Genomic DNA, 24549 nt, shown 5'->3' with positions numbered 1-24549 from the left:
CACAGCTCCCATTGTCTGCCCCGTGCTGATATATTAACTCTTTGCTCGCCCCTTCCTGAGGAAGCTCCCTCTAGTAACAGTTCCCCTACTTAAAGCTTTTGCTGAGCCACTGAAGCTCCAAAGTTTGATTCATTGTGAATTTACACTTAATGATAAGGAGGTGAGAGACCTCTTTCCATACATTAACAAAAGCACACGTTGATCTGCATGCAGACAAGCTTCCTGCTGGCTGCCCAGACCTGACACTGACAATTAACAGAGGAAGCTGATGAGAAAAGGGGGAGACTGAAAGAACAAGCAAGAAACACGACCAACAGAATCTGATCTTGGGTTTCAACAAGTTATTTCTGGGGGGGGGGGGGAATATAAAAAAGAGAAGTCAATGTTTTCCAGTTATTGTATGTGAATTTACCACTTCCATCTTTATGATAAGTGCTTTATAGAAGGCTCTCTGTGGTCTGCTTCAACTTCTTCCTTCTTGCAAAGAACACCCTCAAAAGCTTTTGCTTAAACCAGCAGCAGCCAAACAGTTTCCCCCAAGCAGGAACTCACCGGATACCAACTGTTAGTTTAATCATGGGACAGATCCATTTTTTAAGTCGGCCATCTTTCTGCTGCTAATTAAGTAATATTTTGCTGATTAGTTGAAACTAATCATTCCATTTCAGTGAACTCACAGTGTCGTGTCAGAACACAGTGCTGGGTTCTCTGAGTTACCACGGCTGGGTGTGGTGAGCGTACTTTGTTCTGCTCCTGCACTAAGAGACCCACGTTAGGACGTGGAAAAGCAATGCAGCTCAAGGCACGGGACCTCTCAGCAGGGCTGGAGAGATGGGTTTTGCATGTGTCCAACTGCCACTATCACAAAGTTCATCTCTTTAACTCCTTGCAGACGAGAAGCTGCCTCTCTGAGCAGGAAGTTGTTCGGTGGAACTCCTGACGCAATGCAAACCGAAGCAGTTGCAGCTTAGTTTAATACAAACCCTCTTGAGTCCACGTTGACAAATTCTTTAACAAGCCCTGTGGTTACAGGGAAGCTGGTTTCAGTCTGAGTCACTCCTGTTCAAACAGTTTACTGGAAATGGAGGGGAGGGGGAATTTTCAGAGAAGTCATGTGATGGCCAGACAAACCACAACCAGTAAAGGTTCAGTGGAGGCAAAAACAGGTCCCAGCAGCAACGGGCAGCCATTGTGCAGATGGCATGGGGTCATGTACCACGGATCCTGCTGCAACCCAGCAGTCCTGCACATTTAACCCCTTGTCAAGTTGGTGTCCTTGCAGAGGCAGGATGCAGCCTGGGAAGTCAGCAGGCAGCAGGGACTGAGTTCTTAAGGCTATGCTACTTAATGAATCCAAACACTGAGAGTCATTAAGGATTAGATAGCAAAGATTTTGGTACTTCTCTCCTCTTACCAAAGAGCGCCGTGGCACAGCAAGGCCCACACAGCATCCTCCAGCAGGAACCTCGAGGGCAGCTGGCACTGAGCTGCACGTGCACCAGAAACCTCTGCCAGCTTTTGGCACTTCAGCACAATGAGAAAACAGAAAAGCAATTCACAATCAGCAGCCGCTGATCAGGAGAAAAGGAAAAGCCCTGCACCCGGGTGCATGGCCACGAGGCTGCACAGAGCTCTGCTCACACTGATCATCAACATGCTGCCCCAGCACTAAGCAGCAGATTCACTTCCCCTAATTGAGAGGTCGGTTTGAATGCAGTGCTGGAGATACCCCACTGCTCTGCTAAAAGTCACCACTGCTCTGGGGTTTGACTGAGAGAGAACCCAGAGCAACTGAACACCATTTTAAATGTGTAGAATTCTAAAACACTGCCTAAGTACTAACAAACCAGAGCAAGTTGCTCTGCTCCTATAGCACGCTGGGCTCTGCACTGTGTGCAGCCCTGAGAACCAACAGCCCTGCCTGTAAACCACAGTCCCTCTCCAGGGCAAAGCCACTCAGTTAGAACAGGAGGCAGGAGAAGCTCTGGAGCTCAGCGCGTGCAAGCAGGTCTGGCTCAGCAGCACGCACAGATGCTTGGAAAGGAGAAGTGAGTGTGCTTTAAAACGAGGGGCTTTTCCCAAGTACATCAATGGGGAAAGTACGAGGCAGACCCACATCATCTGCAGGATAATGGGTTTTCTCAATACCCAGCTCAAGGAGAAAGGTCACTTGGATTTACAATCGACCCACTATCACCCAAAAGTCTCTTTAAAATAAACATTATTTCACTCCGTGCAGTTTGGAATGGAGGACTAAAAGGAATAAACGGTGTAAAATTTTAAGTTCCCTTTTTTTATGGCTGTTGTTTTTTAAGCTGCCCAACTAGCAGGAAAATTCCCCCCTCAAAGATCAGTCAGGCTGGGTGTTCAATTCACGCTCTATTCTCACCATAGAAGATCCTCATCTGGTTCTCAAAATTACCATTGTTTCTTGAGAAACAGCAGCAAGCAGCTCTAAACAAAACACACGCAGGCAGAACGTCAAGTCGAGCCGTTTGGCTGTGCCTTGTAGGCATTCTCAACTCAGCAGAAGCAGAGGGGGAGGCAATTCTTCCAAATCCAACACACCCGATTTCACGCCCTTCAATAAGGCAGGCTGAAGCCAGACCTTTATGCTGAGAGAAGGTTTCTGTCACTTGACGTCAAGCAGCTGCGGCAGCACCCATGGTGTGAGACACTTGTCACACTCCCTGCTTTCATGAGACCTAAACCTGGAGAACGGCACAAGCTGAAGCAGGTAATAAAGACTGTTATTGAGCAATTTAAAAATAGACTTTATAACTGGTCACGGAGTTGCAATTACAGAGCAAATAGTGATAAGCTACACTAACGATTGGGATTTACTCAAGGTCATAGGAAAAGGCAGGACTGCCTCCCACAGACATCCAGCAAAAACACAATCAGTGCCAAAAGCCAAAAGGAAGTCATATTATTAAGTGGAAAAAACTGAACTGTCAGTTTTATGAGCACAATAGAATTTAATCAGACTGTCAAAGCCTCACGTTAAGAGAACTTTATAGAAACCAAACCACAAATGTAGTTCAAAAAGATGGTATTTTTTTCCTGGCCGTCCATCCACAAAATGCATCTCAATGGCAGCTCAGTTTAAAATCAAAAGTACTGTTAACTAACACCTCCATTTTGCTCAATGAATGACCCGACGCCATCCGTTCCCTTGCAGTAACCCACACAGCCCGCCACGCTTTGGCCCGTCCTGACAAATCGCTCTCTAGCAAAAACGTTCTGCCCAAGATTCTCACTGTTCATTCTGGAAGCGGCTCCGGCTGCTCCCAGAGTTTGATGTGCACATCATTTGCTGGGAGAGTTTCAGTAAACACAGATAACGTCTCAGCTCTCAAGTCATGCATTTGACTGTTGGTTTTTTTCCCTTTAAACGGGCCGTGCTTTTTATACAGGGATTATTTGCCAAGCAAAGTCTGACAGCAGGACAAAGACCAAAGCAGCGTTTTTTTTCCCCCTTCCACTACATCTTCAAAGAAACAGAAGAATTTACTACTGAAATAGCAGGAAAACCCTATGGAACATTTTAGCAGGGGGTGGCTTTCATAAAACAGTGTTCACTGTGAGCATTACTGGATTGCACTCTATGTCTAAAAGCTTCATCCACAATTAGGGAGGAGGGAAGAGAGGTATTTGTTTTTATCAAGAAAGTTCCCTAGCAGAACAGTTACTGGCTATGGATGGCTTCTGAAAAAGATGCAAAGGTCCTGAATGCAGAAATGGAACATCTGACTGACGTACAGCATCAGTCACAAACCATGTTATCACACAAATGGTATTTCATCTGTCAAGAGAACAAATCACAAGACCAACAACATAAAGGGATTCGGGGCAGCTTCACTGCATTTTCACATCAGGAAAAATATGTTTCCTCTGACTGATGGGGCTGTCGGTGGCCGAGGTCATGCGGGGAGGGATGAGCTGACTGACAGCCAGCTTACCCACAGAGGTTTTAAATGCAGCTTTTCCATAATCATGGCTGTTACAGCCCCTCCTCTGTCACCAACCTGTTACCTTGCTTTCTCCCTGTCTTTACACTGGGAACTGTAAATAAATACAGTACTTGTAGCAGATGCTTTGGCTGCATCACTCTACGTGCTTCAACAAGCTCGATTCTCAATCTCCTACCCCCAGAGGTATCTCTACCTGATGGAGAATCTCCCTCCACCCCTGGGAAGTCCCTTGTGTACTTGCACCAACCGATCTCTGGCCTATTCCCATTTCATTGCAATGGTTATTTGCTCCATCCAGTTGTTCTGTGTTTTATTAATTCTGTTGGTTTGCACTGTTCTTACTTGTGCAGTCTGTGCATGTTCCAGCATCTCCTCAAATTCCTGGTACTCTTCATCATCAGGTTCAGCACCAGAGAGTCGGGCCGCCCTCGCCATAAAATATGGAGGCAGCTCTCCAATGGCTGTGCCAGCACCCTGGGAAAAAGAATAACCCAGATTTATTTCTCTGTTCTCAAATGGGAAACACAATATACGCAGACATTTCAAAATGTTAGAAGCCAGAGACGTGTGCCATGTTATAACTGCAGAGCTGTGGAAAGCAGTTGCTTTGAGCATCAGCTTTTTCCTGACATTAAATATAAAGCCATTGGCTTCAAGATCCACTTTATTTCCATGTTAGGGAAATGCAGCTTTTCTCAATGCAGAGTACCACACTGTGAGGTCACAGCTGTGAGCCCTGCCTGCCCTGGGGCCAGCAGTGTGCTGCTGTGGGGGGCTGCAGCCCATCCCCATCCCACACACCAGCCTGGCCCAGCCATCTCGCCTCCTGCATGGAGCCAGGCACACTTGGCAGCATGTGACAGCTCCTGCACAGCCTGCAGAACGATGTGGGAACTCCTCCCCTGTGCCGTCATGCAGTTTACTTACGGTTCACAAAGTCATGAGATCTTGTGCAAGTGTTTATTAGAAAACAGGGTCAAGTTTTACTACAGCTACGAGCAAGGAAAATAAGGCTAAGCAAAGCTTGATCTGGAGATTTCTCTCTCCTTAAGATGGAATAAAGAAAGCCAAGAGAAGCAGTGATGAAAGCATGGCTCCTTTCTCACCACAGGAAAATTATATTTGTTTTCTCAGGACATCAAATGACTCATTTGAATCTTGTGGGTAAATACAACTTCAGCTTAACCAAAGAAAAAGAATAGAAAAGAAAGATGACCGAGACTGAACATACGGATAAACAGAGGCAAACGAAACAGGAACTTGGATTAAACTCAGAATAGTTTAAATATAGGACAGGTAACACACAATAGTCGGGCAGCACACTGGAAAAGTGCTAAAATTGAGCCACACACAGATGGCTTTTCTTTCTTAGGGTCAGGAGTGAGTAACAAATGCTTTTCTATCCCTTTGAAGCTATGTAAAAACCTTTCAATTTCCTTTGTTCCCACTCTATACGCAGCTGCATGCGAGGGAGAACTCCTGCTGCCACGGGGACTCCAAACCAACAGGTTATGGCTTCCCATCCTGCCCTTCTCTGCAGTTACCCCAACTGCTAAGCTCTCACTCCAAGCACAGCATCACACCTTTACGCCTCGTATAGCAGAAAAACGCAAGTGGGTGCAAGAAGCTGAACTTCATTAATCTGCCTGCTGCTGGCATGGGGGGGATCAGCCTGCACACAGTAGCAACGACGGTTCAGAAGAATTCACTTGAGGTTATGTTCTCAGGGTGATGCAAGAACAAAAAGTCACATTGCTCCTCCAGGCTCTGCCAATTCGCCTTGGCTTCGTTCTGCAAGCTGAGGAAGAGGTTTGCATGTGTGTACTGGACGTGAACTTTCATTAAAGCGGATCAGTCACATGCTCATTACAAAACATCTCCGAGTTGCAACAGCATCATATGATTTCAGGGCTACCCAAGATAGGTTCCCTAAGTGTGTTTAAGGAAAAAATATAAAGCAAGCTATTAAGGAGCCAACCCAGTAACTATTTAACTGCTTTCTTTACCATCAGCTCTCTAACACTGAATGCAAGTTCTGCTAATGGCAAATTGGAAAAGCTGGATGCTGAGCAAAATTCTTTTACACAGCACATTCAGGAAAGGAAATGGGGAAATGACTCCACTAGAAAGAGTCGTTCAGACTGATTTGATCCCGGTCAGGACACAAGCAGCCTGTTCTGCTAATCCCCAGCAGTTCTGATTCTTTCCCCTCCTTTCTTATAAAAAAATAAGAAAAAAGAAAGCTGTAACGCATTAAAAATGTAGGGCACTATTGAATGTCCCATCCCCATGGGATAGCAGGCTGTGAGAACTGGCATACACCTCACAGATTGTTTTGGGGAGTCTTTCTGCAGGCCAGGACTGGTGGAGCCAATTTGTAGAGTGATTTCTTTAACCACCATTTCCATTTCACCTAATAATTCCTTAGATACAGTGATATTTAATTCCAGCAACACTCATTATGAACAGGAATGAGTATCACTGCCGTGCAGGGGAGCTGTAATGATTTTAATCTCTGGAAAAAGCTGTACCTGGTTTAAGTCAGCTGGAACAGATGCTGATGTTTCGGTGATCTGAACCCAATCCCTTCTGCAGAGCAATCCCTGCACTCCAGCCTTGCAGGATACACATAGCCTAAGCAGCTTTACAGGCAGAGCTCTGCAGAGCGCCCCGGTGGGACCACCCTACTTTCAACATTTTACATGAAATCTTATATCCGTGCCCCTCTCCTGTCTCCTTCCAAACAATCAGGGAGATCAGCCAGCTTTCGCTCTGCAGCCTTCTGACAGCGTTTCACTTTACAAGGCTGAAGGAAAGAAGCTGGCAGTGCTACTGCACCACTTCCTCATGGGGCTCCATGTGCTGTCCAGTCCTTTGCTTTTGCATTCAGCCACTGTTTCTCATGATACATTCAAAGTTCGATCAATGAAACTCAGATGAGGAATTACACTGATTATTCCCCATCTCACTTCGAAGCTGAAATCGGATTCAAATCAAGACTTTTTAGGAAGGTTCTGAGTTATTAAAGCTCATCTTGCTTTGTTTTATGGAGGCTGCTGTTGCCTTCCAGTGCAGGAGAATCTGGATCAGGTACGACAGAACTCAGAGCAAGTTTCTTCAACAGCTTCCATGAAATGTGAATTGGAATCAGGACAAAAGAAATGCACTGGAAGAAGCAGCAGCAGTCACCAACGTGATCTGGCTTACAGGAAATTAGCAAGCAATGTTTATGTACTCTTGAAACATTCCAAGAAAGCATAACATTACATGAGACACCACTGAGAGACAGGGATGCTCCCGAGGGAAAAGTGAGTGGAGACAGAGGTCAGCAGAAAGGTGGTGGTCGGGGAACTCCAAGGCGAGAAGGGAAGGCGGGGAGGGGGATGGTTTGCTCCAATGCCTTTTTCCTTCCCACAGCCTGGAGCAAGAAATGCTGCTCTCACGAAAGACTGGAGGTACTGCTTGTTCTCCTCTGGAGGACACAAGCTTTCAATGCTTGCAGCGCTACTAATTCATTTCTGAGCTTAATTCTCATCATTGTTCAATTATTTTAGATGCTGAAGATTAAGCAATGTGTGTTTACCCTGAGTTGCGTTTATATTTTGCAACCCTAGAAACATGATATAAATGCCATTTTTTGTCTGCCTTAAACAAACTCAAGTAAAATAAAAAAAGAGGGAAAAAAGTTGATATTTATGATCTTATAAGTACTTGTATCTCCAGCCACTCATCAAGCATTCAGGGAAATCTGAATGTCCTCTCATTAGAAAGACTGGAAATCAAGATATACTTTGCTTCTCAAGAGAGCTCCAAGTCCACTTTTGCCATTATTAAAATCACAAAGGATTTTGTATGTTACTCCACATGAACACTGTGAGCTGTACATTACTTTGTCTGACACAAACCTCATTCCTGCAGGCAGTGCAGCTGCTGATCATTTTAAAAGCCACAGTGACCAAAGTTGCCCTAAGATACCTCTTTGTACCATGAGGGCACACAGCAAATGCTGTTTTCAGGATTTCCCCTCTGTACATTTGAATTTGACAACCACAGATTTAACAATGAAGTGGATGCTCAGAACAGGAATCCAGCAGTGAAAACAAAGTGAATCTGGTGTAGAGATCTCAGCAGATACGTCTGTGTAAACTGGGATTTAAAGTCAGCTATCCAGAGTGAAACAGGCAAAGATGGACCAAAGTCACCCAAAAAGAAAACTATAAAAAAACTGCAGAGGGAATAAAAGAAACAGAAAGGAAGCTCCAACGACAGCATTTCCTGATCCATTTAGAAGCCAACCTGCTTTTCCTGCTTGAAGTAAAGAGTTTGCCCTGATGGAAACAGGCAATGAAAAGGAAATAATATACAAAAACATGCAACACAGCATTGTATGTAATCCGATTCATCAACAGATGCCAGAATAAATATCTCAGCTGTGGTATCAGAGCCTGAATCCTTTATAAGAGCATCTGCAACTTCCCTCACATTATAAACTCTGATGTTTTGTAGCTTATTGTTTAAGTGCCTGCTGTGTAACACTGCAGTTCCTAACAGTTTGTCCTTTAAGAACTTAAAAATTAATTCTACAGGGGATCAATACTACATGGCCAGTACAGAAAAGGTTGATCAGGAAAGCAGCACTTTGTACAGCAGATATAAATGCAGCGGTGTTAAGCCATTGTTATTTGGCTCAAGAAAGCAATCGCTGAGAAATCAAGTGTGTAGATTAAAGCAGCTCCAGTTTTACAAATCAAGCCTTACCCACATGCAGGCCTCCAGCCTGACTTTTGAGATGATCGCCCACAGAGAGATGGATCCGCCGCTCACCTCCTCGTCAGGGCAGATGATCTGATCCGGGTACGGAGGCTCAGGAAAATCAACAGAGTTACATTCATAGGCAGCAAGAGTAACCGATGCTATGTGTGGACCCTGGGAAAACATAATATCAAAACACAGATCACGTGAGTTGTAATAAAGATTAAAATTAAAGAACAGCATTTACCTGATGAAAAGAATGTAGGCTGAAACTTACCTTCTCTCACTTAGGCCATTAATGATGTTAAATAACAGACAGAGTTTTTCTAAGAGCATCTGAAGTGCCACGTAAGCTATTCATACTCTTTCAAAAAACTCTTCCTTGTCATCAAGCAAAAACATTAAGGAGACTTTCAGTTTTTGCTATGGCACCTCACAGCACAACAGTGCTGCCAAGGCACAGTAAGAATCCTCACTTCTTAAAACAGGAAAATTATCAAAGCTTTTAAATGGTCTCATTGCACAGAATCACCAAGGTTGGGAAAGGCCTACAAGATCATCTAGTCCAACCATCCACCAATTGGACTGGATGACTCAGATGTTTACAGGCAGCAGCTTTATTGGTGCAGGTGTTCTCCCTACTGTTGTATTTAGAGGATGAAAGCATTTAAATTCTGTATGAAGTTTTCTTTTGGAATGACCAGACCTTATCATATCTTCCATTGGAGCTTTGCAGCTTTTAGATGATCATCAGCTGATCATCAAATGCCATACAGATGGATTTCTCCTGCTTTCCATCTTGCATCAAATGATTTCTGGGGCAAACCACCAAAAAGGAGCATCAGTGTCGACTATGGAATTCAACTGCTTCAATCTTAAAGAACCATTGTTATTTTAATACAAAAGAGGTCCCGAGGCAATCCTACAGCTACATTCAGCCCTCCAAACCCAGCACTAGGTGTTGTAGAAGAAAAACCCTTTATATGAGGTTTATTAGACCATTAAGGGAGCCTAATACCTCCCAAGGCTGTATTTCTTACAAAATAACGAGGGAAAAGAGAAAGCATGATAGAACCCAACACTGCCATTTCCCCTTTTGAGGCTCCCAAAGCTCACTTTGAAATGCAAGAGCCCCAGGTATGAGAATCTTACAGTCTTCATTTGCACATGAAAGGGTGAGATGCTGCAGCCTCACACCAAAGGTGGAGCCTCAACGCCTTTCCTAGACTTGGGGAAGAAGATTTTAGTTGGGTTCAGTCATGCCAACATTACAGGCCTGAATGAAGAGACCAGAGCACCTGCACAGCCACAACCACATGGAAACTTATCACATGGTAATGAGATACAAACTCATCTCATGGCAGTGAGATACAAACTCTGAAGTTCATTGATGTAAAATAAGAAAGAAGAGATCCAGAACCTTATCCTCAAGAAGTGATTTTGATGTAAAATGGAGAATGAACAAGCAACTTGGAACACGTACTAGAGACACCATGAAAAGCCACATTGACAATGGACCCCTTTTTGGTAACAGCTACAAGATCCATACCCTCCATCCCAGCAATTTTGGATCTAAACAAATAATGCATTTCTATTTTACTTAAGCTGGGACAGAGGAAGGTCTCTCAAGCCATCCTCCTAAACTCACTGTTTTCACCTGCAGAAATTGGCAGTAGAAGTCTCTTGAACATGCAATTTGCATGGAGGAAATCCCCGTGCACTTGAGTTTAAATGATCATTTCCTATGTTCCCTTGAGGGTAAGGGCACTCTTGCTGCCGATGCAGGGCGATACGGTGTGTGAATCAAGAAGTACGATTTTCAGTTCCACAAAATTTGGCAGGTCGACCACAATACAGTACAACTACAGCCAGCTGTGATGGCAGCCTGTTACTTTCAGTTTTATAGCAGTAAAATATAACCTGTGCTGTAATTAAGCTCCCCCATCCTCTCTGCAAGGTTCCACTCAGAGCACTGCCATGTTTCTTCTCACACTGTGGTGTGCAGAAGGCTCTGTGCTCCCAAGAGGAAGTAAAGAAAGACAAAATGCCTCCTCTGGGAGCTCCCTGCCATCAACTGCTGCTCCCAATGGGGTTACCACCCTTAGAATGGCCCAACAGTCCCAAAGCATCACCTCCTGTTAAGAACTCAACCAGGAGATGGCTGCAAATGAAAGGTCTTACTGCTGGCAGCCAGAGGGGAAAAGAAAAGGCGTTTGCAAAGCTGCTGTAAAATGGCCAATGAGCCACTTGAAGATTACATCAATTGAACATAATTCTTCTGCTGTAATGTAAACAATTCTGTAACGAAGAGAAGTTGGAGTTATGGAACCCACTGAACCCACATTTTAACTGGAATAAGAAATAAAGCATAAACAGTTCATTTTAGAGCGACAAAGTGGGTTCTTAGAATTCAGAGAGAGCCAAAGGAGAGCAGAACAATCCCGTATCCTTGCAGCGCAGCCCAGCTGTCCTGCTAGTCCAAGGGCCAGCAGCTCACAGCTTGGCAGCCTCATGCATCACCCCCCACATCTGCTTTTGTTCGAGCGCTGCTTTGAGAGCTCACGCAGAGCACAACACTTCCACAGAGCCCGGTTACCAAGCACCTCCCAAAACAATGGCTGGCTGACCGGCGCTTTGGCTGCAGGGAGGGTCTGCGTGTTGCAGAACAGGCACCATTTTGCTTTGTAGGCAGCAGTGGGGCTGCTTTAACTCTGCTTTAACAGGATGGGGAACCAACTCCAGGTGCCACCTTTGGGAAATCCCAGGCAATACACGCTCAGATGCTCCATCGCTCAGATGCTCCATCGAGTCAGAAGGATTCATTTTCACACCATTTTTTAACCCTCTCCAAGCAGTACCTTCCCACCTTCTCCTCTTGTGCACATACTGTGAGCTTTGCCTCTTTCAATGCCTTAGGAAAACCTCTAAAACATCTCCTCCGCAACCCTACCTTTAAAAATAGCTCCATAAAACTACTTCAAACCCTCATACCAGACAACAAGCACTAAAACCAGCCGACTCAGTAGACGTGCTGCTTGCCAAACCAGGAACAGTCACAGAAATTCAAGGCATGTAAGATCCTGAACACAACTGTCTCTTCCTCACCTCTCCAATGAAGTTCTTTCCCCATTGCAGGAGGCACTCATAGGGGCCAACGCAGGAGAAATTGAGAAACGTTCTGCTGACTCGGGCTAGAAGCATTTGCTTGCCACTGCTGACGACCAGCAGGAGCCTGTGGTCAGGCTGGAATGCCATTTGTTAGAAATATCTGTGCCATTTAAAATCAAACAGGACAAGAGCTGGTCACTAAGAGCAACTCAACATCAATCTGTGTTTCAGTAACAGTGATCTGGGGGAGGGCTGCAAATCCCTATTTGGACAACACTTAGTTCAGGCAGCCTCGAACTCCTGAACCTGAACCTTCAAGAGAACCTGGAATTTCAGTGACTAAAGTCACCCCAGATAAAATGGATGCTGCTAATCCTTAGAAATGCATTATTTCTAATGTGTTATGAAATGCCTAGAAAGTAGAGGGTGTTTTTTAATCTATAAATCATACTTGGAAATTCACCACTGCAAGGCAAAGCTCTGATCTTTAAAAACACACTGATGTTCATTTTATTTACAGCAGTCTTTACCGGGAGGAGAAATGACTGCAGATCCAATTAAGAGTGAATCACGTTTTCACATTATCAATCACTCTGTGCATCCAGACTGCAAACAAAACCATAGCTGCAAACAACTGCATCTCAAGGGCCGTACTCTCACATGTCCCTGCACACAACAGCCATCCTGCTCGAGTGCTGCAAGCACAAGAACAGCATCTAATTTTAACCTTTTGTATTTGGAGAAGACATAACTTCAGACTCATTCTAATTTAGAAATACTCCACAAAGAAAAGCGATACGTCCGCCAGCAAGAGAAATATTACCCTGAACTCACTGCTGAACTTAATGCACTAAAAATCTGCTTTCCTCCATGGATACGGAGCTTTTCATACCGGCCTCAAGACTCAGCCTTTCCAGAGGGGGGAAACATGTCATTTTATATTTGATTAAGATAAATTAGAAAAGCAAAAGCTGCTTCGCATGGGAAACATCCTGCAAGTGTTGCCCCAGGCTGCGACTCATCTCATACTTATCTATGAAGTCACTACACCTCTCCAGAAAGTAGCACCATCTTACAGCACCTTTTTATCTCCAGGAGCAGTGAACAGCTGCCCGCAATGCAAACTGCTCTGTGATCACAGGAGGAAAACTGGGCCCAGAGGTGGTCAGGAAATATGTTGAACCAGTCTGTCTGTCTGTGTGATGAGATTAAAATGTCTCGTGATTTAATGTGTCGTCTGGTATGCAGTATAGGACTAAAAAGGGTCTCAGAATGAAGAAGGATCCCATCTCTACAGCATCCTCCGGTGACTCAAGCATCCATCGGGCAGCAGGGCTCTAGCACACTGCCACTTCAAGCAATGTATTAATACATTACAGTCACATGTCTGTTAGCAAGTTTCCATTCCCACTCAGTCAAGCTTTGCCCCACAGTTGCAGAGCTGATGGAAATTCCAACCCGTGAGCCACAAGTTCCGAATTTGACTGAACAAGAACCACGGAGGGAGCAGGCACGTGGGCCCACGGAATGCAGAATGGGACCTTGTTGCTACTTTGAGGAGTAACAAGAAAAGCACACGCACTGTAAATCTATGCCCACACTGCTTTCTATAGCAGCAGCCACACAGACCCACGCCAGGAAAAGGCACAAGTGGAAGAATCCAAGTTCATATTCTGGTGCTGACAGAAAACAAAAATAATCTGTCAACATTTTTTCCTCGCCCTCCCTTAGTCAGCTATTTATTATTGCTAAGGAATAAATCACAGCATTTGCTCAAATTGACACCAGCAGTGATGATTGGCTTTAATGCCTCCAATTAGAGATTGCCTTGCACTGTTATCATTATTTCCAGCCGGCTCAAGGAAGCGGGGAGGAGAAAAGCACAAAGTTCAGGCTGCTCACTTGGAAAGAGAAAACAACCAACAGCACAGAGATTGCAGGAGAGCAAGTGAGGAGAAAGTGGGATGTGACCTCCCAGCAGCCACAAGGAAATCAAGAGCAGATAATGAAAACCAAGTGTCAGCATCTGAAAGGTAAAGTCCATCAACCTCTGGAAGGAAGAGAACGGTGCCCTGACTGCCTTACTGATCCTGCAGCCTGGGGCAAGCTCAGATCCCTATAACTGCACAAGAGGCTCAATATGGTTTAAACATTAATATGACATCAAAATGTCACAGACTTCTGAAAAGTCGTAATAAGGGAGCTAACCACACAGCCAGAGGAGCTTCCCATTAGACATTTACTACCACAGCTCCAGCTTGAGATAAACTGTCCAGCTCCTGACGTGCCCTGATTCCAGCAGCTCTGGAGGCCATATATGGCACTGACAGTCACCCTGCTTCGAGCATTGACTCGGGCAGCCCAGCAGCTCACAGTGGGGCAGGAAGGAGGTTCCTGCTTCCAGCCTTCCCCCAGCTCCCTGCCAGGCTTTGTCACCCCCACAGCAGGACAAGCAGCTTCCCCTGTATTCAGGCACCAGGCTGGAGGGGGGTGGGGGTCACGGCCTCCCAGATTGAGCTGCAATAGTTGTTACCTCCACAGCATAATCCAGAAGAACATAAAACAGAGGTTGCATCGATCGGTATTTCAACATATAAAACAACAGTGGGTGCACTCACAGCCTTCAGACTCTAAATGAACGTTTTCCCCTTGCAAATACCACATTTAAGCACAGATGTTTTTAAATGCAAGGAAGGCACCCAGGTTACTCCTCAGCTCATCTGGCAGCAGTGCCCATCTCAACCCATCGGGCTCTGCCACTTCATCAGCACATTACAAACACAAATGCTGCAGTTTCATGCAGAACAGAGCCCATGTGAATGGCAAGCAGCAGTTCCCAACAAGAGATGGTAAGCAAAGAAGTGATTTTGTAAACGGTGTTGATTCATGTATTCCAGGATGTTCCATTGTGCACAGTGCAGGACAGCTGGAGGAAGTAGGTTTAAAGGCATGGAGGAAACAAATGAAAAAGTACATTGCATGCCAGCCTTACACAAACAGGCTCCATTTCAACTTGCTTTACAATTGATTCCTGTCTTCTGCACCACCATGTATTTTTCTTTAAGTGCCTCAGCTCAATAGCAGTAACCCGATCACAGATATTAGACTAAACCAGGTTTTATTTCCTTTGCTTTAGGCTTGCCAACTGATGCGAACTCAAGAGCTGCAAGGAGTGGATATGAACACTTAACAATAACTCAGTGCTGAGAGGGGGAGCAATGCTGTGTCCCCCACCTGGCTGTGCAGCTCAGGTTCTCCTCCTGGCCTTTTTACACACAGAACACATCACCTATGGGTTATTCAGGATCATTTTGAATGATCCCCCTACAAGAAAAAAGGAGCAAATATTTTAGGAAGCAGAAAATCACTGTGAAAATACTCCTGTAATGAAGTCACTAATTAACAGGGGAAAGAACGAGAATAAATTGTGTGGATTCCCAAACTATAACACATAGTTCACAGTGATAAAGCAAACCCTGCTGTGTGAGCTTTTCTTTGGAGAACCACTTGTGTGATTTTACCTCTGGTCTCCTCACAAGTTTGGCTCCTGTTCCTGGATCACCGAAACAAATGTGATTTTAAAAAGCATTCGGTAGTTCTGGCAGGAAAGGGGGGTGTGGAGGGATTTGTTTTGTTTTATTCGTGCCAACAACGCTTTGGGTTTTTTGGGGGGGAAATGTTAACAAGCTCACGACTGCACAATGTGTCTGATTTCCAACGCTCCCATTCTAAGCTCGGCTCGTTTTGCACAGGACCAGAATGTGACTCCCTCTGGCTGTGTGCTGCTGTGCTCTCCAGAGGCCAAAACACGACCTCTGGCCACAGCCCAGCCCTGGAACCAATTCAGAACAAAAACAAGACGTTGAACCCTCCAGCCCAGCTAAACCCCAGTGAGCTCTCCAAAGTCAGCCCTGTCAATGAAGGCACAGCCTTTGCAATGCGCTTCTCTTTAAAGGCAGTTCTTGGTCCTTTCTCAAGGCCTGAAATTACTGCCAAGCTCCTTCTCTCTGCTGCAAAACGCCCGAGAAAGAATTGGGTGACAAACCCACACAACTGAAAAAATCCCAGCCCTTTTCTGACCTCCATGCACACAGCATTCCTATTGTACCTCACATTTCCTGTTTGCGTTGCTCTGCAGCCCGGCCACCAAGCAGAGCTCTCCGGCAGTTGCTCCACTTGGCTCTATCAGCAAAGGAGCAGAGATGGGGATTTAGAAAAACAAAAACACAAACAATTGCAGACAGCCAGAACTCCTGCTGCACTTCTGACCTGTAAGGAATTCACTCCCATTCATCACCCACCACTACAGACTGTAACACAGCATGTATACATAAGGGACACGTATCGGCTGGCTCTCACACCAGGATTTCTGATGGGCACGAATTCCACGCTGATCTCCTTTCCCTCGATCACATCATCTGTAATTCACTGCCAGAGCTGAACTGAAACTAAGTCAGGCAGCAGCATGAAGGTGGCAGAGGGCAGCTCCAGCCCAGCACCCCACCCAGCACTGCCTGCTCCTCCACCCCACAAGCACAAGAAGTCATCTCCCAGCAATTAAGCGATTCATGCCATTTGTCTCTTAATATACCAGCAATACAAGAGCAAACATATCGAGACTAAACTCTGCCCCCAGAACGACAGCCCTGTACGCTGTTAAACCCTTGGAGTCATTAATCCTAATAGCTTTATTTCCTACAGCACCACATCGTGATTTCTATTTTTAAAGTGTTGTTTTTAAAGAATCCTGAAACGACTTTAATGGGCTTTGGGAATAAAAGCCAGCAGACTTGTTTTGAATGTGTCAGAATAAAGAGGATTCTTGGAAGAGCGGCCGGCTTCCACACTGCTGTGCTGAAACCTGCTCTGTGCCAGCCCTGTGCTCGGTGCCAGCTGCAGCTGGAGGATCCCTTCCCAAAAGCCATGCTGAATTTTACACTTACTGCTGGCTATGACCGAACAGACAGCACTGAGCTGGGAACCAACATCTATTTATCCTTTTAGATCCTCTATTTTGTATAGGAAGTCCTTGAATTGCAGAAATATCAGCTTGGTCACAGGCTTTTTATTGCCAAAATCCACCTTTCCCTCTCAGACCAAAACACATTCAGCAAGAGTGCTCTGGTGACCAACACAATCAGGAGCAGATGTGAGCTGACAGCACTGGGGGCAGCGCTGTGCCCCACACAGAGGCTGCTCGGGATTGCAGGCTCTGCTTTAAGCCAACCTGTTGTTTCCAAACCCTCACCCCTGGATCTCTCCTGCAACAAAGCAGCTGCTGTAGATGCTCTGAAGAATCCTGATAAATGATAGTTCTCAACACTGGAAAAACAGCTCACCGGGCCAGGAAAGCAGAGTCACTCACTGCATCTATTGCACAACTAGGGAAGTGCCCAGCGACAAGGCTGTGCTCACAATGTGCTGTGAAGGAGCTGCTCGCACCAGGAGGGCTGTATTTACAAGAGATGCACCTGTGTCACAGCTGAAGCAACTCCACACACAGCACCAACAGGTGCCCACATGCCAGCAATTCCTACCCCTCGGCCCTGGGTGGCAGACACAACCAATGCTGCAAGCACCAACAAGAGCCCAGCAGCTCATGGGTGGGCCCGAGCGCATTGTTCTCCAGGCATGTAATTGCATTCCCGACAATCTCACCCTACACACAGATTTGAAATGAGCAATTAATTATGAGCAATTTTAAAACACTTACAGAATCTGTTCTCTGCTGCCTGCAAATCCAGGCACTGAAACAGGAGGATTTCTTTTTTTTTTCAATTTTTAATTCCTTTGAATCAATGGACGAACAAGTTTTGCCACAGTTGAGAAACATAACTGAAGTATATGGAACATGGAAAACAGGTATGTGTTAATGGGAAAGTTAATACAGAGACTTCACCACAGTTATTACAGTTGTACTTTTCGAGGAGGTTGCTGCACAATTAGAACAGTAATTCACTTTAAAACTCCTTCTGAAAGCTGGAGCTCCTGACTGCTTTGTTCACACAGGGTTAAATCCACAGGTCTGAAATAATTTACCTGTTAAAGTGACAGCGACTGCCTTAAGTCCCTGTTCCCTTTCACACAAGGTGTAGCCTCAGTGGGTATCAAGGACTGGACTATATTACTGGGTGTATTAAATGTGTGAATTGCTGAGGGTGTTGCGTTGACAATATTAGCAGATCTGGTACTTAAAATGGCAACAGAGTCAGGGCAATCAGCCTGTGTTCCTGCACTCCCACTGCCATCTAGTGGCACACAGCCACGTGTGTTCCAGAACGTTAAGGACCCTTCTACATCCAGACATGTATTGAACCACCAGAAGCGTGTTTGTTCTGAACTTACCATCCTTGTTATTAAGCCAACAGAGAAATAACAGCAGGTACATACATGACTGAAATGTCAGAGCAGGTCATGGCCTAACACAGACACTACATTCACAGACCCCACAGGAAAACTGAAGTAATATGCAATGACACTGAAGGAAAGTAACTCAGAACGACGGAAACAGAGTAAAAGAAAGGTCAGCCCATCCCACCTTCCTCCAGAAAATAAATAAGTAAAAAGCACTGGCTTATAAAGACTTCCTTATAGGACAGCAATGTGGGAGCAGCCTGTGGTACCAAATGGGAGCCCTTCCTATTCTGTTTCCAATCAATGTACAACAAAACATAACCCAGTTTCAGTTTGCAAACAGTGTAAAACATCAGTTAATCACTACACCTCTGATACAATGGTGTTAAAACGGAGACTAGGAACAGTACCATCAGCTCTTCAAACAGCTCCCAAGAAGATGCCCAGACACACCATCCCTTTGGTTCGAAGAAACCTTGCCTACAAGGCTGTGTGTGCATTAACTTGTTTCTGTTTAGCAGCAGTTTCCTTTCTCCTGTACTTTGAGCCCTCAGGAGGGAAGCCACGCTGACAGGCTGACACTGCTGCAAACACAGGTGATACGAATGCCATTGGATTTCATAGGCACTGCTTTGCTGCGTGGAAAAACATGAGTTCCTTGTTTCCTGCAGTGCTTTCTGTGTTATTGTTAATGATTAAAGCAGTTCTGAAAGTAAACATCTGTAATTGTCCCAAATACAAGATGACATTTGTTGCGTAAACTGGTTTTAATTATTTTGTGGCCATGAATCCTTTTCTTAAATCCAGGACAGTGGTTTCATAAACAAGGAACTAATCCAGTGGCCAAAAGCAAAACACAGCCAAACTTTCCTAGCTGAGCTGAGATAAACAACATCAGATACACTTTCAAAACAACACGGAGCATTTTCTCTTTGTAGACAAACATTTTTCTTGCTATTATTATCAAAGCAAAATGAATACAGACTGAACCTCCAAGCAGCTGCATGTTCCTCATCTTTCTAGTAGCAAAGTGGTCATTTTAAGCTATGAAGAGCTTTTTTAATGCAAACTTTGAGCTGCATGCACTATGAAGCATTTTATTTATAGCAGTAAATGACAGCATAGAGCACTGCTGATTTTGACTCGGTTTCACAGTGAGGGTTAACAGCATTCAAGCTACAAAGCAGGGCTATGCAGTACAGAGCAAGATGAGTGCACTGCAGCATTACACCAAGTACTTCTTTTCCTTCAGAACTACTTGACATTTAGACTTATGGAAGATCCTTTATTCACAAGATCTTAAAACCACACAGCAATTGAAATACATGACTCAGATAAAACACGGGACAGAAATACACTTACCAAATAGAGCAGGAAGGTGTGAAGACCTGTTCCAAGTCCGACAGAGGACAGGATGCCCAGTCCTACCCAGTAGGCACACCAGAAGAACTTCTTCTCCATGTACCGCACATACTGAAAGTGAAATCACACAAGAGAAAGGAAACAATTTGAGGTGATGTCTCTCAGAAGCGAACATTAAAGCTACAAGCTAATGCAGGTGTTTGTCTGCACTGTAATAACTGAACCAGGTTCTTCTATTTGCAACTTACTACAATTACAGCAGAGACTTGTACAGAAATCAGTGCTCTTTGACAAGAAAAGCCTATAGGCCTTATAATCAGCAAGTTTTCAAAGAGAGGGATGGAGAACTGAGGACCCTGCAGGCTGCACAAGCTTTGTCAGTCTCACTGATGCAGGTTTCTCCCAGCAGCCTCCTGCAGAGCCCTGGGGAGGCAGTGCCCTGCAAAGCCCTGCAGAGCACGAGGCCAGTAGCAACCTCAGGGCAGAGCGCCTCAACACCAGTTAGTAAGAGCCATCTAGTGGTGATGAGCATCCAGCTCTGCGCTGCTTAGGGCTCAAGCACGGGATTGAGTGAGGATGCTATGAGCTGAAGCATCATTTCACTGCACTACGAGACCTGAGGAGGCCAAGACTCATGATCCAGATCTATGTGTGCACCAGTTAGAAACACACCATAGCAGTATGAAAGTAAACAAGTTCCTTGAGTTTGGGAACCTGCTGATTTCCAGAGTAACAGTGCTAAGATGACTCAGTTGCACAAGGAAATGCCCTGCTGGGTTAACAAGGGCAGCTGCCTCCAGGGAAAATCTGAAACTCAAGGAGAAATGGAGAAGGGAAAGGTATAGACATCTTCTCCTTGTGCATGGGGCAAGTGCCTGCACTTCTTCAAGTGATGCAAAAGCATCAATCGTCAGGTAACCCCAAACAACTAAGCTTTTTAAACAGCCATTTTAAGACAACAGGCACATAAGATACACCAGAGGTGGAGATCTGAGCCATGAAGCCACTTTATGTTAACGCCTATGCCTTCCCTATTCGGTCAGGACACCCTTCCACAGCAGAAGAAACATTTCTTGGAAACCCATGAAGTTCTGTGATGACTCAGTTTAACATTTTTCCCAGAGCTCACACCACTATTAAAAACATGCTCACAACTGAAGCGAAGGAGTGCTGCAGCATCGGAGGTGTGCTTACTCAGTCAAGAATAGAGGAGAAATGGAACACCTACGTATGCAACAGAATAGATGATATGATACAGCTGATCTTCCTTCATCTTTCAAATACAACCCACCCACACTTGACACAAGGTGAATCATGACACAATCTACAAAAAAATCTTATCAAACAAGGGTTCAAAAGACACGCTACAATCTCATGAAGACCCCATTCAATTCCCAGTATATCCACTTTAGCACAGAGACAAGCATTAGTCACTTGAAAACGTCATACCTGTTGATGTCTTCCTTCAACATAATACGTAGCTGTAAGCACTGCAAGCAGCAGTAAAAAAGACACCAGGATACTTCGCCGATGCCACAATCTTAAAAGACAAATGGCAGTTAGAGCTCTTCATAACTTAGCATTCATCTAAAAGTAACTTATCTTCGTGGAGAGGGATTGTGTGGATGTAGCCAGTAGGCACAATGGCAGCTGAAAAGTCTGCTGTTATAGAAACAAACCTCCCCAAAAATACATGGGGAGCTGTTATTCTTATGGAAAATCTTGTCTTCACTGTTTTGTTTTTAAATAAAGAAAAAACAAAGCTGCTGTCTGGAAGCAAACACAACCTAAGCATCAAATGTTCAGCTTCAACAAGAGCATTTCATACCCAGGGCAGCATTCATGGTCAAGCAAAGTAACAAAGCAGGCACTGGCCCTAGGGAGGGGATGTGAGTGGGCAACAGAAGGGCTAATTTCAATGCACGTGCTGGTGGGCACAGCCACAGCCAACATCTACACACTGTTCTTCTCTTGATCTGTTGAGGAGAACATCTCTTGTGACAGCTCAAAGTTTAACGTGTACAATTTAACTGAAGTATCAGCAAGATAATACAGGTAAAGGGGAAAAGTGTTTTTCTATGTAATTTGATGGCCACCTACATCTGCATGTGGCTAATTTTACAGGCTTGCAATAACCCTGCTTGATACATATTCCTTAACTGTGTGGCCACACACATTTATTATTTTCTGTCACCTAATGCTTTAAAATCACAGACAGTAAATTAAGTGTAAGTTATCAATTTAGGTGGAAGACAGAAATACAAGAGGCGTAATAAAGACATACATTCAGAAATGCTTCAACATTTAGCAAGCTGAAAAAAAGGAGCTGTTCATTTCACTACAAGAATTAGATATTCAAGTGATTGTCATCACTTAGACTGCAATTTACTCAAGTGGAACACAGGAAACCATTAAGATTCAATTTGAGGTCACCTTCACAGCTCATGGTACACGGTCTGTTATTTTCTGTAAAGACATGATCATGCTACACAACACAGCTGTGGCTGTACAGTGCTCTGTATGTGCTGTGCAATTCAGGATGCAAATACTACCTGTAATAAAAATTAATATCTAGACAGCTGGGAAATAGTTTAAAATAACACCTCAAATTCTATTGCTGTTACGGTTGGAGATTGAAACAGCTAAAGCAAGTTGTGGGAAAGCAGTGCTCAAAGAAACAATTGGTAGCTGAAAGAATGTAAAATTATTGGGCTTTGGGGAATAGATTATTTTGTGGAGTGCAAAATGAGATTAAGCTTAAATTAAATCCGCTATTTTTCATTGCAGAAGATGAAAATGGAAAGTAGAAGTTTGTATCAACTGAACTTATGTGTCAGCACCTCAAACGTTGCCCAGCAGATTCAATGAACAGAGCCCACTATCAGCAATCTCAGCTCTCTTTGAAGGAGCATTAGCAGGAGATGTTGGAAATACGCAATTAGCAGTTACAACTAGAATTCAAGCCCATTCCATCCAGGGTGCAAATGATGCTGAGAAGCACTTTAATAAGTAATTTCCTGCTACAACAGGGACCACACAGCTTAGAAGCAAAGTTCTCTTTGCAGCACCATAAACATTAACACAAATTCCACGTAATCCTGAACCTTGCCCTAGCTAAATTACTCCAAGATCATTAAGCGATACTAACAAACACATTAGAAGATCAGTGCTTAACACTTCAGTCTTAACTGCAATATCTCTTGCCTTCCGAATCCCTAAACACTGTCCCATTCTTTCAAATGGAAGTATTCAACTCTCAAGAAGGAAGGTTGCAATTATTTCCATTGAGACCTGTCCCTATGTACACTTATGTCACTTAGGCAGGAGGTCTGGCCATGCAGCTGGAAGTGGGGCATGCTCCAGTGGCCACCTTTAAGGGACAAAAATAAATATGTTTTCTGGAAAAAGAATATGAAATCTATGAATCATCAGGGAAAGTGAGATGTCAGAGTGACCCACTGAATCACAGCATGGGTTTCCCCAGAATGCTTAGAAGTTAAAGAAATTATCTTTACTTTATGGTCCATTCCTTCAAGTTTATTAGAGTTTCCAGGAAAAAATACTGCAAGGTAACAAGTGGTTGTCTCCAGAGGACAATATTCAACCTCTCTTCTCGGTCCCTTCGTTTCCGTTCACTCAACAAAGAGGAATCTGCAAATGAAAAGCAACAGAAATATGAAAGCACAGGCTGACAGGTCAGATTCCACCCCACCCAAATTTATACTGATACTTCTTTGTTTTGTTAGTCATCATCACTGATCACAAAGCATTTGCTCCAAGCTCCAAAGCCATCAGAAATCACGTGTCCTCCAGCAAAGGAAAGGTGTGTTTTCTTCCTCCATGTAGCTGACAGCCATTCAAGAATTGGCCCAGAGTGCACGAAGTTTGTTAAATGTATTAGCGTTTATGCACCATGAGTTTCAAATCAGCTAATATACAACGTCAAAGGCATCTCTATTGCCCACTACAGCGACCACATTTTACTTTGAACTTTCGAATTTGGTTCTCTTCCAAAGTTATTCTCAGACTTCTCCAATCGAAGCGGATTGAATTACATGTACTCTCTGCACATCCCAGTCACCGTGTAACTGGATAACGTTATCTATCCTCCCAGTAAGAACCCCTGGGCTATGTTAAGCCTTGCCACACCGTTCAGCTTCTCCAAAAGGAGCCTGCTAGACGGGAAGTGCTCCTGTGATCAGGGCTTACTCATACACCACAGTCCTTCACTTAAACTGACATTACACATTTCGTTGCTTCTAACGGCAGTAATCTTACATTGCAGTGCCCCATTCCACTGTAACACCAGCTGTACCTCAGTCACAGGGACCATCTAATTGTGCTCTTCAGCTGTTAGTGCCTGTTGCTTTAGATGAACTAACAGGAATCCCACAACAGCAAGTACTGGACACCTACCTCCCCCAGGAAGGCCTTGGTTTGCTCCATACACACAAGCATACAGTTCTCTTTCAACCTAACCTCATATCCTTGCTCACCAAGTTTTGTGTCCTCCATTTTTTCCACTTCATATGTCTAATAAAAATGCTTCAACCCTGGTTTTTTTTGTAACTTTGTATGATTTTAGTATATGTCGTAAGAGACTGCAGAGTGGTGTAAGCCTGTGTACAACTTGAGAAATCATTTGATTACAAAACTTAATTAAATATGGAACCAGCCCATTCAAGGCTGACAGGAAACAAACTGAGATGATAACCATCTCCAGGCTACACACAGCACAGAGCATTCAGTGACACAATGGCATTCATTTAATGTTCCCAGGTTACTTTTCACTAGTTCTAAACACCAATCTGAGCTGATTTCAGACATACCAGTAAGAAAAACAGAGGCAAGGCAGGAGATGAAGCTGTTAGCAATGTATAATGGAAAATGATGAATTATAGTGTCAAACTGTCAACAAACAAGCTAGAAACGGGGAGACTGAAGACTGGATTCTTCCAAGAGCAAAACAGATTTTATTACCAATACCAAACTCTTCAGT

The 24549-nt window shown here is 44.3% G+C and overlaps 1 protein-coding gene across 5 annotated transcripts in view; it reads right to left on the bottom strand.

Moving 5' to 3' along the window:
* Positions 1–24549, bottom strand: part of VMP1 (vacuole membrane protein 1) — a 55294-nt gene that overhangs the window by 23703 nt on the left and 7042 nt on the right. For 4 of the 5 annotated variants that reach the window (XM_015880470.2, XM_015880472.2, XM_015880473.1 and 1 more), the window contains exons 3-7: positions 23066–23201; positions 21000–21090; positions 19551–19661; positions 8733–8900; positions 4317–4448 (exon numbers count right to left, since the gene is read on the bottom strand). In XM_015880470.2, coding sequence (XP_015735956.1) covers positions 4317–4448; positions 8733–8900; positions 19551–19661; positions 21000–21090; positions 23066–23201 — 638 coding nt within the window. Of the gene's footprint in view, positions 1–4316; positions 4449–8732; positions 8901–11831; positions 11997–19550; positions 19662–20999; positions 21091–23065; positions 23202–24549 lie in introns of those variants that run through there. The other variant, XM_032448370.1, reaches the window with a different exon arrangement.

This window comes from Coturnix japonica, chromosome 19 (genome assembly GCF_001577835.2).
Source record: "Coturnix japonica isolate 7356 chromosome 19, Coturnix japonica 2.1, whole genome shotgun sequence".
Taxonomy (NCBI): Eukaryota; Metazoa; Chordata; class Aves; order Galliformes; family Phasianidae; genus Coturnix; species Coturnix japonica.
Note: the sequence above shows the minus strand (reverse complement) of the source record. Positions and strands in the feature narration are given on the sequence as shown.